Source organism: Myxine glutinosa, chromosome 3 (assembly GCF_964187855.1).
Source record: "Myxine glutinosa chromosome 3, kmMyxGlut1.1, whole genome shotgun sequence".
Classification (NCBI taxonomy): Eukaryota; Metazoa; Chordata; class Myxini; order Myxiniformes; family Myxinidae; genus Myxine; species Myxine glutinosa.
This window is the reverse complement of record NC_136263.1, coordinates 178267734-178284364: the sequence shown is the minus strand read 5'-3', so window position 1 is coordinate 178284364 and position 16631 is coordinate 178267734. Positions and strand designations below refer to the sequence as shown.

The window sequence follows — 16631 nt, the reverse complement described above, 5'->3', positions numbered from 1 at the left end:
AACATACAGCTATTTGATCTTCATTTCAACAATATTGATAGATAAACGTGATATAATATAACAAATATCATGAAACAATTACATTTTGTAGTCCATTGTATAATTTAAATAAACATGAATGCAAATTTCACATGTGGAAAAAGTAAGTATACCCCTACATTTATCACTACTTCAAATAACTAAAATTAGAATCAGGTGCACCAGCTCAGGTGCAAATGATTAGACCATCGTTGGAGAGGTTATTGGAGGAACTTGTCTTATTTAAACCTCAGACATTTAGTTTGGTTTGCTCTTTGTTGTTGAAATGTGCGGTGTCACCACGCCTAGATCAAAAGAGCTCTCTGAGGCCTTCAGAAATAAGGTTATAGATGCCTACGAGTCTGGGAAGGGATTTAAAAAGATCTCCAAACAATTTGAAATCAATCATTCGACTGTCCGATACATCATCTACAAGTGGAGAAGATTCCAAACAACTGCCCACTTGTTCAGGCCAGGCTGCCCCAGCAAGTTCAGCCCGAGAGCAGATCACAAGATGCTGAAAGAAGTCTCTAAGAACCCCAGAATGTCATCACGGGACCTACAGGTAGCTCTTGCCACTGTTGATGTCAAAGTGCACAAGTCTACCATTAGAAAGAGGCTGCACAAATTTGATCTACATGGGAGGTGTGCCAGGAGGAAACCTTTGCTGTCCAGAAAGAACATCAGGGCAAGACTAAAGTTTGCCAATGAACACCTCGGCAAAGACCAGCACTTCTGGAACAATGTGCTCTGGACAGATGAGTCAAAGGTAGAGCTATTTGGCCACAGTACCAGAAGACATGTTTGGCGAAAACCAAAGACATCATTTGACCACAATTACCTGATACCAACTGCAGAGCATGGTGGTGGAAATATTATGGTTTGGGGCAGCTTTGCTGCATCAGGGCCTGGGCAGCTCACCATCATATAATCCACTATGAATTATTCATTGTTGCAGAGGGTGCTTGCGGATAATGTGAGGCCATCTGTTGGAAAGTTGAAGCTCAACCGAAGGTGGACCTTGCAACAAGACAATGACCCTAAACATACCAGTAAATCCACCAAGGAATGGCTGAAAAGAAAGAAATGGAGGGTTCTGGAATGGCCAAGTCAAAGCCCGGATCTAAATCCCATCGAGATGTTGTGGGGGGATTTGAAACGAGCTGTGCATGCAAGAAACCCCTCAAACATCGCACAGCTGAAAGAATTCTGCATGGAGAAGTGGGCAAAAATTTCTCCCAGTCGATGTCAGAGACTGGTAGACAGTTATAAGAAACGCCTACTTGAGGTTGTTTCTGACAAAGGGGGCAATACCACCTATTAAAGCCAAGGGTGTACTTACTTTTTCCACATGCGAAATTTGCATTTATGTTTATTTAAATTATACAATGGACTACAAAATGTAAATGTTTCATGATATTTGTTATATTATATCACCTTTATCTCTCAATATTGTTGAAATGAAGATCAAATAGCTGTATGTTGAAATATGTTGAAAAAGTCAAAACTTTACATTGAGTGTACTTACTTTTTCACGTGACTGTATACTGTAAATATGTCACACACTCTCTTCAATCCCACTCCTCCTTCCAGGTCTTCAAAACAGCTGTTCACCACCATCTCATATCTTCCCCAATTCAAAACCTCAGTATTTTGTACCCCCATTAATCCAACCTAAACCAACCTCCTTCAAATTCCCTGTTTTATTTCCCGAAAGCCCTTGCAGTGTCCATCTTGTTTATCCCGTGTACCCCACCCCAGCCCTCTCTCTTCCATAGATCTCCTGATGTCCCTGTTCTCCACTGTTTTTGTACCCCCTTCTCACTCCCCCTCTTTTCTCACACTCCCTTTATTATATGTTATATGTGTTTGTTCCGGTGTAGGAGGATAGAATCACTCCCCCTCGGATTTAACACTCCCCCTTGCAGGATCAAATGACTCCCCAGGATTATAACACTCCCCCTATATATTTTGGGATTTAAACAATATTTATTGCATGGTAATGACATACAACCATGACAAAGTTAATGAATATGAACATAAAATGATCAATGAATTGATAAACAGGGCAGAATGACGTCCTTTGTAAAGGGCTCTCCCTAAAAATAAAAATACAATGTTTTTCGCATCCCCGCATTAAACTGGGTAAATCAAATAAAGAAAAGTATAAATTTAACATTCAAATAACTATATATTTTGATATTAGAGCATTCGCAGTAATCATTACGATACATTTACGATGTTTTATACTGAAAGGATATTTTCATTTCAACATATAATATGTCATTTTAAGTTACGTTCTATAACTTTACTTTGCTATAACTTTACTAACCCTAACCCTAACCCTATACATATAGACATGAAATGAAGTACACTGCATGATATTTTTAAAACCATAACAAAGTATAATTGTTGGAACCCATCTGTGGATCGGTCCCATCGGCCGATGGGTCTGACCCGTTTGCGGATCCGCAAACGGGTCAGACCCATCGCTGAGGGCCTCATCATACAATCACATAGGGCCTCATAGAATCACACTGAGGGCCTCATAGAATCACATAATGCGTTATTGTGTTTATATAATTGACAATGCCCCGATTACGAAGCCACACCTTCATCTTTAGCTTTGGGGTGATTAAGGCATGCCAGGAATTGCTATATAAACAATGGAGAGCTGAGTCTGCCAGTGCCACCAGCGAAGTAGACCAGCGTTTTTAAATGGAGCGACATTATCTTATTTTTATCTTATCGACAAACGGTTATCGACAAACCACATGTCACGGACTGCTTTATAAACATTTATGACATCAATTGCTTATTTTTAGGTTCAAATAAACATACTCATCCACCATTGATGCATACACATTCCTTCAAGGTGAACAACACATCCGCAGATGGCGCAGACCCATCGGCCGATGGATCTGCATTGTCATTTCTCGTGCATCCACAGATGGGTCGCCCATCTGCGGATCCGCAAACGGGTCAGACCCATCGGCCGATGGGACCGATCCACAGATGGGTTCCAACATAATAACTCTTATATGTGAATATAAATGAACGGGAGTATTGATTAAATATACGGGGAAAACGGGACTCATGTCTTCTTTTGTATTAAAATAATGATGGGCTCAAATATAGTACATGTATTCAACATGGGCTCAAATATAGTACATGTATTCAACATGGGCTCAAATATAGTACATGTATTCAACATGGGCTCAAATATAGTACATGTATTCAACATGGGCTCAAATATAGTACATGTATTCAACATGGGCTCAAATATAGTACATGTATTCAACATGGGCTCAAATATAGTACATGTATTCAACATGGGCTCAAATATAGTACATGTATTCAACATGGGCTCAAATATAGTACATGTATTCAACATGGGCTCAAATATAGTACATGTATTCAACATGGGCTCAAATATAGTACATGTATTCAACGTGGGCTCAAATATAGTACATGTATTCAACATGGGCTCAAATATAGTACATGTATTCAACATGGGCTCAAATATAGTACATGTATTCAACATGGGCTCAAATATAGTACATGTATTCAACATGGGCTCAAATATAGTACATGTATTCAACATGGGCTCAAATATAGTACATGTATTCAACATGGGCTCAAATATAGTACATGTATTCAACATGGGCTCAAATATAGTACATGTATTCAACATGGGCTCAAATATAGTACATGTATTCAACATGGGCTCAAATATAGTACATGTATTCAACATGGGCTCAAATATAGTACATGTATTCAACATGGGCTCAAATATAGTACATGTATTCAACATGGGCTCAAATATAGTACATGTATTCAACATGGGCTCAAATATAGTACATGTATTCAACATGGGCTCAAATATAGTACATGTATTCAACATGGGCTCAAATATAGTACATGTATTCAACATGGGCTCAAATATAGTACATGTATTCAACATGGGCTCAAATATAGTACATGTATTCAACATGGGCTCAAATATAGTACATGTATTCAACATGGGCTCAAATATAGTACATGTATTCAACATGGGCTCAAATATAGTACATGTATTCAACATGGGCTCAAATATAGTACATGTATTCAACATGGGCTCAAATATAGTACATGTATTCAACATGGGCTCAAATATAGTACATGTATTCAACATGGGCTCAAATATAGTACATGTATTCAACATGGGCTCAAATATAGTACATGTATTCAACATGGGCTCAAATATAGTACATGTATTCAACATGGGCTCAAATATAGTACATGTATTCAACATGGGCTCAAATATAGTACATGTATTCAACATGGGCTCAAATATAGTACATGTATTCAACATGGGCTCAAATATAGTACATGTATTCAACAATTGAATATTAAGATCCGACAATATGATGCACGTGCTCACACGGTGTACACTAAAACACATAGTAAAAGCTCTGTTGATCATTGCAACGATATCTAACATCCTGTGAGTTATATTTCCAACGTAACTAAATATATCTTTCCATTCTTTCTGGGGGATTGACTTTATCCGAAAGGGGAGTGGGAGATCCAGTGATCCTGGAGGGAGTGTGTTGATCCTGACAGGGGGAGTGATTCTGTCCTCGGATAATTACACTCTAGAGTGTGCCAGTCCTAGGATTAGTTCACTCCAGAGTGATTTTATCCTAGGACAGAATCACTCTCGAGTGAGATTTTAGGGGAGTGAGAGAATCCTGCTACACCGGGTTGTAGAGCTCCCTGGGCTGTCGCCACATGTGCACACCTCAATTTGTGAAGAACATTGTGAAGGATGAATCACACCATATCACATTCCTCCGATACTCTGCAGTCCATTGCTTATGCTCCTTGCCTAACTGAACCCGCAAACAGGCGTTGCCAGGTGTCTGGTGGTTTTGTGCAAAGCACCCAGGTTATGGTATCCCTCCCTGTGAAGTTACCTTCTGACCATTTTTGATGATACAGAATGCTTACGATCCATGTTGAACTCCATACACAGTTTGCCCTTTAACCCCGTGTTCCGGATAGGTCTATATATGGGTTTGTAGGATGGCCTAGACTCTAGAAGTACGCATATTCGTCTCTAAGCTGTCTAGCTTAAAATGGCAGGTTAAATCCTTTTCTCGGATGTTTCATTTGAATGGTCTTTTATGACAAGGTAGGCTTGGTCACACGAGATTATCACGTGAAAGTATCCCTTCATCTTTCGTTGAATAAAGGTTGTTGCCTGTCCATCCCAGCAGCCATAGGCAATGATAGTGCATATTGACTTCTTCCCTTCATAAATGTGACCAGTGAAATATTAAAACATTAACACACACACCCAGGCACGCCCAGGCACACACACACACCCAGGCACACACACACACACACACACACACACACACACACACACACACACACACACACACACACACGAAGGTGGATACCTTCAAACCTGGGAGGGCTCCGTTCGACCTTCTGAAACCTGCATATGAAGATAAACAACCAACAACTCCAACACCACACACATCTCGTTTTTTCATTTCTGTTACACACACACACACACACACACACACACACACACACACACACACACACACACACACACACACACACACACACACACACACACACACACACACACACACACACACACGAAGGTGGATACCTTCAAACCTGGGAGGGCTCCGTTCGACCTTCTGAAACCTGCATATGAAGATAAACAACCAACAACTCCAACACCACACACATCTCGTTTTTTCATTTCTGTTACACACACACACACACACACACACACACACACACACACACACACACACACACACACACACACACACACACACACACACACACACACACACACACACACACACACACACACACACACACCTTGTTTTTTTATTTTTGTTTCTCACAATTCTATCTCATGATTTTCAATTCTTATTGATATTTCAACTATGTCAAATTTTCAATTCTTTCGGTTTTAGGTAAGGTTAACATTGTTTATTTTTAGGTTTTAGGTAAGGTTAAATTGTTTATTTTCTAGTTTTTTTTTTTAGGTTTGAGGTAAGGTTAACATTGTTTATTTTTAGGTTTTAGGTGAGGTTAAAATTGTTTATTTTCTAGTTTTTTTTTAGGTTTTAGGTAGGGTTAACATTATTTATGTTTAGGTTTTAGTAAGGTTAAATTGTTTATTTTCTAGTTTTTTTTTTAGGTTTTAGTTAAGGTTAACATTGTTTATTTTTAGGTTTTAGGTAAGGTTAAAATCGTTTTTTTTTTTTTTTTTTTTTTTAGGTTTTAGGTAAGGTTAACATTGTTTCTTTTTTAGGTTTTAGGTAGGGTAAAAATTATTTATTTTCTATTTTTTTTTTTTAGGTTTGAGGTAACGTTAACATTGTTTATTTTTAGGTTTTAGGTGAGGTTAAAATTGTTTATTTTCTATTTTTTTTTCTTTACGTTTTAGGTAAGGTTAACATTGTTTATTTTTTTTTAGGTTTTAGGTAAGGTTAACATTGTTTATTTTCTAGTTTTTTTTTCAGTTTTAGGTAAGGTTAACATTGTTTAATTTTATGTTTTAGGTAAGGTTAAAATTGTTTATTTTCTAGTTTTTTGGGGGTTTTAGGTAAGGTTAACATTGTTTATTTTTTAGGTTTTAGGTAGGGTTAAAAAAAATTATTTTCTCGGTTTTTTTTTAGGTTTTAGGTAAGGTTAACATTGTTTATTTTGGGGTTTTAGGTAAGGTTAACCTTGTTTATTTTTTAGGTTTTAGGTAGGGTTAAAATTGTTTATTTTCTAGTTTTTTTTTAGGTTTTAGGTAAGGTTAACATTGTTTATTTTTAGGATTTAGGTAAGGTTAAAATTGTTAATTTTTAGCTTTTTTTAGGTTTTCGGTCAGGTTGACATTGTTGTTTTCTAGTTTTTTTTTTAGGTTTTAGGTAAGGTGACTGTTTATTTTTTAGGTTTTAGGTAGGGTTAAAATTGTTTATTTTCGAGTTTTTTTTTAGGTTTTAAGTAAGGTTAAGATTGTTTACTTTATGGTGGGGCGGCTTAGCCCAAATATTCAAAAGAATTGTGCATTTTGTGATACAAGCACCAAATTTGGCACAAATGTACATTAATATGTTGCGAACATTTTCAGATATTGGGCCACTTGAAATTCCGTAATTTTTTTTTTCAAATTTCGTAATTTCAAATTTTTCGGGTGACACCGTCACAATTTCGGTCTTCGAGGCCGGCCGATAGGCAAAGTGTGACCGGAAGGGACGAGGTTCTCCTGACCACGTGGCCCTCGATCTGGGAAGCGAGAGGCGTTCCATTAGTGGACGCGCCCCTCACGCCCGACTTTTGGGCGACCCCGGCAGGCCGTTTGTTTTGACGTTCCGTGACAGGCCCCGCACCCCCACCTCCGGGCCGACCGGAAGCTTGTGCTGAGTACATCATACCTGAACAACTCAGTGAGGCAGAACACAGCAGTGCACACCAGGGTGACCCCTTCAGTGCATAAACCAATTAACCTGTCCACTGCAGGGCATATAGAAATGAAGTTATTTTCTGCATATAATTAATAATATAAGTTCAGTTCTATATAACAATTTCTGTTATCACCACTACCACTACAACTACCACTACTACAAGCTTTGTCTGGAATTTTGTGGACTAACAGACAAACAGACATACAGACAAGCTGGGATCAAAACATTACCTCCTTCCACCATTGAGTGTAGAGGTAAACATCATGGAAATTATATCATGCCCTAGATTTAATTCATGCTTACCCGTGTATTTGCTTCACTGGTTCACAAGGTCTTTTGCATACATGTAATTCAGACTCTCGTCTTCATTGCTGACCACACAATGTTCGCAACATATTAATGTACATTTGTGCCAAATTTGGTGCTTGTATCCCAAAATGCACAATTCTTTTGAATATTTGGGCTAAGCCGCCCCACTATATCGGCCGGCCTCGAAGACCGAAATTGTGACGGTGTCATCCGAAAAATTTGAAATTACGAAATTTGAAAAAATTTGAAAAAAAAAATTACGGAATTTCAAGTGGCCCAATATCTGAAAATGTTCGCAACATATTAATGTACATTTGTGCCAAATTTGGTGCTTGTATCACAAAATGCACAACAGGTTTGCTATGCTGCTACACTATTAAGGTTTTAGGTAAGGTTAAAATTGTTAATTTTTAGTTTTTTTTAGGTTTTAGGTAAGGTTAAAATTATTAATTTTTTAGGTTTTAGGTAAGGTTAAAATTGTTTATTTTCTAGTTTTTTTAGGTTTTAGGTGAGGTTAAAATTCTTAATGTTTTAGGTAAGGTTAAAATTGTTAATTTTTAGTTTTTTAAAAAGGTTTTAGGTAAGGTTAAAATTGTTAATTTTTGAGGTTTTAGGTAAGGTTAAAATTGTTAATTTTTCGGGTTTAAAAAAAAGGTTTTAGGTAAGGTTAAAATTGTTAATTTTTCGTTTTTTTTAGGTTTTAGTTAAGGTTAACATTGTTAATTTTTTAGGTTTTAGGTAAGGTTAAAATTGTTTATTTTCAATTTTTTTTTTTTTAGGTTTTAGCTTGGGTTAAAATTGTTAATTTTTTAGGTTTTATGTAAGGTTAAAATTGTTTATTTTCTAGTTTTTTTTTAGATTTTAGGTAAGGTTAACATTGTTTATTTTTAGGTTTTAGGTAAGGTTAAAATTGTCAATTTTTAGTTTTTTTTAGGTTTTAGGTCAGGTTGACATTGTTTATTTTCTAGTTTTTTTTTTAGGTTTTAGGTAAGGTGACATTTTTTTTTTTTTAGGTTTTAGGTAGGGTTAAAATTGTTTATTTTCTAGCTTTTATTAGGTTTTAGGTAAGGTTAACATTGTTTATTTTTTAGGTTTTAGGTAAGGTTAAAATTGTTTATTTTCGAGTTTTTTTTAGGTTTTAGGTAAGGTTAAAATTCTTAATGTTTTAGGTAAGGTTAAAATTGTTAATTTTTAGTTTTTTAAAGGTTTTAGGTAAGGTTAAAATTGTTAATTTTTGAGGTTTTAGGTAAGGTTAAAATTGTTAATTTTTTTTTTTTTTTTTTAGGTTTTAGGTAAGGTTAAAATTGTTAATTTTTCGTTTTTTTTAGGTTTTAGGTAAGGTTAACATTGTTAATTTTTTAGGTTTCATGTAAGGTTAAAATTGTTTATTTTCAATTTTTTTTTTTTAGGTTTTAGCTCGGGTTAAAATTGTTAATTTTTAGTTTTTTTTAGATTTTAGGTAAGGTTAACATTGTTTATTTTCTAGTTTTTTTTAGATTTTAGGTAAGGTTAACATTGTTAATTTTTTAGGTTTTATGTAAGGTTAAAATTGTTTATTTTCTAGTTTTTTAAAAAAGTTTTAGGTAAGGTTAAAATTGTTAATTTTTTAGGTTTAGGTAAAGTTAAAATTGTTTATTTTCTAGTTTTATTTAGGTTTTTAGGTGCGGTTAAAATTGTTAATTTTTTAGGTTTTAGGTGCGGTTAAAATTGTTAATTTTTCGTTTTTTTTTTTAGGTTTTAGGTGCGGTTAAAATTGTAAATTTTTCGTTTTTTTTAGGTTTTAGGTAAGGTTAACATTGTTAATTTTTTAGGTGTTATGTAAGGTTAAAATTGTTTATTTTCTAGTTTTTTTTTTAGGTTTTAGGTAAGGTTAAAATTGTTAATTTTTTAGGTTTTAGGTAAGGTTAACATTGTGTTGGATGAACATTTTACAAGAAATCCCATCTGTAATTATCAGGGGATTTCCTCACCGGGGTGAGCTGGCCGGAAAAAGACGTCAGACAGGTTGAAAGTTTACTTGATAAAGCGACTGTTCACAACCCACGTGACATGTTAACCGCACGAGGATGTATAAGTTGTTGACAGTGCACCGGTCTGACCCGTTGGCATCCCCAGACATCAGACAAAGCGGTTCATTGAGGAACCCACTCGAGCCACCTCCTCTTGGCGGAATGGAGGGAAAAGGAAGGAGGGAGGGATGGACTCCATTTAGGGTGGATAGGCCCAAGACGTTTGTAGCCAGGAAGCGGAAAAGAGTTTAACAGCCTTTTCCTAAGTCGTTACTATTCCAGCACTCCCACCTGCTAGGCCTCTTCCCACATCCTAATCCTAGCCTGGGCATCCATCGCCTCTCCGATTCACAGTCTCCTCGTGACCATCCGCCGGGTCCATCTCGTTCTCCGAAGGTCGATCGAGCCCTCCCGTCCGCCAATGGACGACACGCACCCGGGCCACTCGTCCACGGGGTCAGAGGGGTTGCCCACCGGCCGGCGCTACGCGTGCGGCGTGCGGGGCGTGCTGCGTGCGCTGCAATGCGCGAGTACGGGCGCCGCGTGGCTGTGCGTGGCCCACACCCGGTACCGAGGCGCCGCACATTGCGCGGTCCTCGTCGCGGTGCTCGCCTGGCTCTTCACGCTCGTCGTCTACGTGCTTTCGGTGCTGGGCAAGTACGAGAGGTTGCCCGTCGTCGGCGGTGGGGGCTGCGGTCACCGGAGTCGGAACGGCGGAGGCGGGGACGACCCGGAGGGGGTGACGCGCCGCTGGTTAACCGCCAACGTGCTGCTGGACGCAGTGCTGGCTCCGCTGCTCGTGCTCGGCACGGGCCTCGCCGCCAGGGAAGCGCACGCAGCCTCCTGGTGCCACGTGCCCGAGTACGGATCCTCGTGCCCGTTTGCCTTGTTCGTGGCGGCGGCCGTTCTCATGGCTCTCGGCGTCGTCCTCTCCGTCGTGTCCGCCTTGCTGCACTGGCGCCTGCGCTCGTCGGCGTGAACCCGGCCCGCGTGTGCTTGCGCCATGAGCCCACGACAGGGTTTCATGTGGTGCATTTTAGGGACCTTGTCGGGAGCTGTTAGTGGTGAACGAGGTGCAGTTATATATGTGTGCACGACCATTTTGGATCAATGATCACATCGAGAGCCGAGGAGGATTGCTGGAGACTTTGTTGTTGTTGTTGATTTTCTCTCATTGACATTACAGTAAATCACTTGTTTTGTAATACATTACTGTAGAGATTACAATCTCATTGTTTATATTACACCGTATTTGGGACTTTAGTGTTTTGGAAAAAAACAAAACAACTAAGACTTTTTAATTTATTTTATTTTTGAATAACCGTTTTTAATTCACCTCCAATGACTGACATTTGTGTCGTTGTGCAATTATATACCAAAAGGTGCTTTGTCGTGGTGACATTCCATTAGCGAGTTGGTGCTAATTACCTTCGCCACCAAAGGTGGATGGAGGTTGTCTTTTATCCCCTGTCTGTTTGTCCGTTTGTCTGTGAATAAAATATCTAAAAAAGTTGTGGACGGATTCGGACAAAATTTGGCAGAGATGTAGTCTATGTCACAAGGACGAAATGATTAGAGTTTGGTGAAGATCTGAATTTGGATTCAGATATGAGAATTATTTAATTTTTAAGTGATTCTTCACCATTGGGAAATTGGGCCAAAAACGATACATAGCGGGATATCTCAAAAAGTTATGGATGGATTTGGACGAAACTTGGTGGACAGGTTGTGTGTGTGACGAGGAAGAATCGATTAAATTTTGGTGAAGATCCGGATCCAGCTAGTATAATTTTTTAGTGATTCTTCACCATTCAGTGATATGGCCAACCAGGTGGAGGTGTGCTCTCTACTGAGTGCCGTTCTAGTTTGGAGATGCAAAAATACCTCAATCGTAATATGCACATAACTATCGATATATTACGGACGCTAAAGGAGGGGTTGGGTCGGGCAGGTGTACTGGAGGTATTGCTTGTTTATTAAAGACAGCAGGACATTTCTTCTGCCATTTTCAGAATGAAATATTTTCCCAATAACTTTAGCAGTTCCATCATAAATGCAGTGAGGATGTAAACTGAACAAAGGGAACAAGAGTGAGAGAGAGTGAGAGAGAGAGAGAGAAAGAGAAAGAGAGAAAGAGAAAGAAAAAGAAAAACCTAAAAGAAAAAGCAAGAAAACGAGAACGAGAACACACCAACAACAGGGACGAGGGACAAAATAGGGAGAGACTTGGACAAATAAGAAATGCGGGGAGGAATCGGACACATGGGCTGGACAATATGGAAAACTGGAATAAGTGGGCCTAAGTTTCCAATTCTACATGGAACTTTCAATGAAGGAGGCCGATGAAGACTGCGCAAACTTGCCGATAGCCATGTTACACTACCCCTCTATCCCCATTGTTTCTATCTCTAGCAAACCATCTAATTCCAGTTTAAAGCCATCCACCATCTCTGTTGCCACCACCTTCCGGAGGAGAGCATTCAAGATTGCCCCTTCCATCGTGAAATCTCCATTTTCATTTTTCTTACCCATCCCCAGCACGTTACTTTTCGTTATGTTAAACTGAATCTGCCATCTTTTGCACAACCACTCTCTGAGTGAAAGACCTCTGCCTTAAATGTCTTCCTAACTCTTCACTTCTTTTACTCTCAACCTGTGGCTCCTGGTTCTTTCACAATTCTCTGAGACTGAAGGCGAGTGGTGCAAAAACTGTATTTTAAAAATAAAAATGAATATCTTTTGATATAATATACATATATATATAATTATATATTTTCAATAACAGTTATATTTTATAACACTTTTGTATTAATTTTGCAACAACTGGGCTTGCTGATGTGTACTGAACAAATATTCTGTTTAGTTATCCTGCTTTTTGCCATTGTTTTCAAATAACTTGAAATAAACCTCTATGCTGTTTTACTTTGAACTGAATGCAGTAACACCATATCTTCAAGGCATGGAACATTTTACCCCGCACATGTGCGAAGCGAAAAACGGGGTTAAGCAATCGGTTCGTGTCCGTCCGTCTTTCTGCATACGTCAGTTTATGATCGAGGAAATAATAATAAAAATATTGTTGTATTTTCAACACTAGCAACGGTACCCGCCCTATGGGCGGAGCTTCAATTGGGAGGCCCAAATGAAAAGGCAAAATATCAGAAATAGAAGGCTTTTTATTTTATGTTAAACGATTTATATAAACATCCGTTAAATCATATCACATGCAAATCATCAAAATCTAAACAGTATTTGTAGAATTTCAATAAAAGTCACATCACTGTTCATATCGGTAAATATTATTAGTCCCCTACCGGTGTACACCGGTGTACACCGTTTTGCACTCCGTCCCTCCGTCTGTCAGTCTGTCGGTCCGTCACGCAAAGAACAGTTTTCCGGACTTTTTTTTCTAAACTCTTGATGCTAATGATTTCAAACTTGGTACATTGTTTCCTCATGATAAGTTACAGATCAAGTTCGAACTTCACGACGTTTCGATCATTTTTGACAAAGTTATGGCACTTTGAACTTTGGTAATTTCCCCAACAGTTTTCCGGACAACAGACTGCCGGGAGGGGACATCTATTGCAGCGTAATACTCAGAATGCTTGTTCCATTGTGTTTGGAAAAATTGGAAAAACAATAAAGCCTATTTTACTCCAGGGGGTCCCAGGATTACCCACACAAAATTTCGTTGCGATTGGTTCAGCCGTTTTTGCAGTACCTGGGAACAGACGGACAGACGGACATTCGGTGAATTATAGTAGGATAAATCGGAAAGTGAATCGGAAAACAAGTCTTCCGTTTTATGGTACTTTGTCCTGCTCGCACATGTGCAGAGGAGTGAGAATATATTTTTTACTCTGTATGCATGTCTGGAAGGCAGACAAAATTAAAAATCATTCCAAACAGGAAAATTGCTGTTTATAAAGGAGTCATAAAGGACACAGACAACAGGCACGCAGAACGAATGTAGTGTTCAATAAGGTGGTGTATAAGACACTGCGTCAACGGCAGTGAAATGGCGGTAAATTCCGCAATTAATTTATTTGTACGACTTTTACAATCCTTATTTTATTTAAATTGATTATATGCTTGAAGACTGTAGAACATGAATAGCCTTCTTATCACTTCCAACAATCTCCAGTTTAACAGTATTTGGACTTGTTGTTGTATAGTCCCGGACAGTTCTCTCGAACAAACCCGCGGCACGGAGACAGTCGATCGATCTTGCAGGAGTGACCTAGAGATCCCCCACATCCAGGATGGTGTAAGCATCGCCTTCACAAAGTTAGAGCAATGACGGAGTTAGAGAGAGTGAGAGAGAGAGACAAGAGGGAAAGGGCCTGTCCACGGCCATGGGCACCAATCGGAACTCTGACCTTGACCCCGCTGTCCTGACGAATCTGGGCAGCAGGGAAGAATGGGAAGATTTGGCTCCCGACCTACGTTGGAGGTGCAACCACCACGAAGAGGCGTCCCCGATAGTTAAAATTTGACATTTTAAATAGGGTGGTGTATAAGACTGCTTCAATAGCGCTAAACTTCTGGAATGTTTTAATCCATCCATAATATCATTATTTTATTAAAGGTGAAGTACAGTATAGACATAAACACTGTGCGAGTGTGAGGTATGGTGTTCTATGAACTCTCTAGTCGAAATGTTTATTGGTTGGTTTGATTCCCGACTCGACTATAAAACTGTCGCCGTGATGTTTCACAAACGGGGCGCTGCATGAGTGAGTACACCATCGATCGGGCGTTGAGCCGGCTGTCCCGTCTGACCAACATTTGCTGGATGTAAAATATTCTATAGTATATTCTGAAGGCCCGTGTGGCAGCACCATACAAGGGTTCTAAAGGGTAAATTCCAAAATCCTGTTCGGACTACTACTGGGAAAGCAATGGCAAACAACCTGGTGTAGTCCTTGCCACGAGACCACTTCACCTGCACCAACGCCCTGGAAAGGGCGTGTGAACTCAACAACCAATCAAGGTAATATTTCATGGATGACTATTCAGATGTGTAAATTTGAGGGTAGAACATGTTACATCTACAAACCACAAATAAAAACGAGCTGAGGCAAATAACCTGAACAAAATCACTTTGCAGAACATCATCTAAGTGCTCAGATGGGAACGCCAAAGAAAACGGGGTTGAGCGCTGGTAATGAACACATTTTATGCATGACGAGCAAAGAAACCCATCCTTAGGATGGGAGGAAGAGGAAGCGGGACTTGTATGTGTTTATTATAACACCTCTGTAAAACACACGACTCGGATAGTGTGAGGTACTTGGTTAGGGGTTAAAGGAGGCACATTAATTTATGGGATAGATAGGGCTTGATAGGGATAACAAGACACAGATTGAGAGAAAACATTGGAAACTAGACCGCCACTCAGTAGAGAGCATACCTCCACCTGGTTGGCCATATCACTCAATGGGGAAGAATCACTTAAATAATTATACTAGCCGGATCCGGATCTTCACCGAAATTGAATCGATTCTTCCTTGTCACACACCCAACATGTCCACCAAGTTTCGTCCAAATCCATCTATAACTTCCTGAGATATCCTGCTATGCCTCGTTTTTGGCTTTAGTTCTCAATGGTGAAGAATCACTTGAAAAATTAAATAATTCTCATTTCTGAATCCATATTCAGATCTTCACCAAAATCGAATCGATTCTTCCTTGTCACACACCAAACATGTCCACCAAGTTTCGTACAAATCCATCCATAAATTTTTGAGATATCCTGCTATGTATAGTTTTTGGCCCAATCTCCCAGTGGTGAAGAATCACTTGAAAAATTAAATAATTCTCATTTCTGAATCCATATTCAGATCTTCACCAAACTTTAATCGATTCTTCCTTGTCACACACACAACCTGTCCACCAAGTTTCGTCCAAATCTATCCATAACTTTTTGAGATATCCTGCTATTCATCGTTTTTGGCCCAATCTCCCAGTGGTGAAGATTCACTTAAAAAATTAAATAATTGTCATATCCCAATCCATATTCAGATCTTCACCAAAATCGAATCGTCCTAGTCAGACACCCAACCGGTCCACCAAGTTTCATCCAAATCCGTCCACAACTTTTTGAGATATCCTGCTATTTATCGTTTTTGGCCCTCTCTCCCAATGGTGAAGAATCACTTTAAAAATTAAATAATTATCATATACGAATCCATATTCAGATCTTCACCAAAATCGAATCGAATCGTCCAAGTCAGACACCCAACCGGTCCACCAAGTTTCATCCAAATCCGTTCACAACTTTTTGAGATATCCTGCTATTTATCGTTTTTGGCCCTCTCTCCCAATGGTGAAGAATCACTTTAAAAATTAAATAATTATCATATACGAATCCATATTCAGATCTTCACCAAAATCGAATCGAATCGTCCAAGTCAGACACCCAACCGGTCCACCAAGTTTCATCCAAATCCGTCCACAACTTTTTGAGATATCCTGCTATTTATCGTTTTTGGCCCTCTCTCCCAATGGTGAAGAATCACTTTAAAAAATAAATAATTATCATATACGAATCCATATTCAGATCTTCACCAAAATCGAATCGAATCGTCCAAGTCAGACACCCAACCGGTCCACCAAGTTTCATCCAAATCCGTGCACAACTTTTTGAGATATCCTGCTATTTATCGTTTTTGGCCCTCTCTCCCAATGGTGAAGAATCACTTTAAAAATTAAATAATTATCATATACGAATCCATATTCAGATTTTCACCAAAATCGAATCGAATCGTCCAAGTCAGACACCCAACCGGTCCACCAAGTTTCATCCAAATCCGTCCAC

At 38.9% G+C, this 16631-nt stretch overlaps 2 protein-coding genes across 2 annotated transcripts in view; one reads left to right on the top strand and one right to left on the bottom strand.

Annotated features, from left to right (window-relative positions):
- The window catches only part of LOC144891384 (uncharacterized), a 40485-nt gene extending 30042 nt beyond the window's left edge, over positions 1-10443 (bottom strand). Inside the window, exon 1 of the mRNA XM_078774751.1 lies at positions 10100-10443. The gene's annotated coding sequence lies outside the window, so the exon portion shown is untranslated. The remainder of the gene's footprint in view (positions 1-10099) is intronic.
- Positions 9220-11017, top strand: MARVELD1 (MARVEL domain containing 1). The gene has a single exon (XM_078774752.1). It carries the CDS (start codon positions 10230-10232, stop codon positions 10785-10787), a length of 558 nt encoding a protein of 185 aa, XP_078630878.1. The 5' UTR covers positions 9220-10229; the 3' UTR covers positions 10788-11017.
- Positions 11018-16631: the final 5614 nt, after the last annotated feature.

Bases quoted from the DNA above. Each gene is read 5' to 3' on its own strand.
- MARVELD1 (XM_078774752.1), top strand. From the start codon at position 10,230: ATGGACGACACGCACCCGGGCCACTCGTCCACGGGGTCAGAGGGGTTG.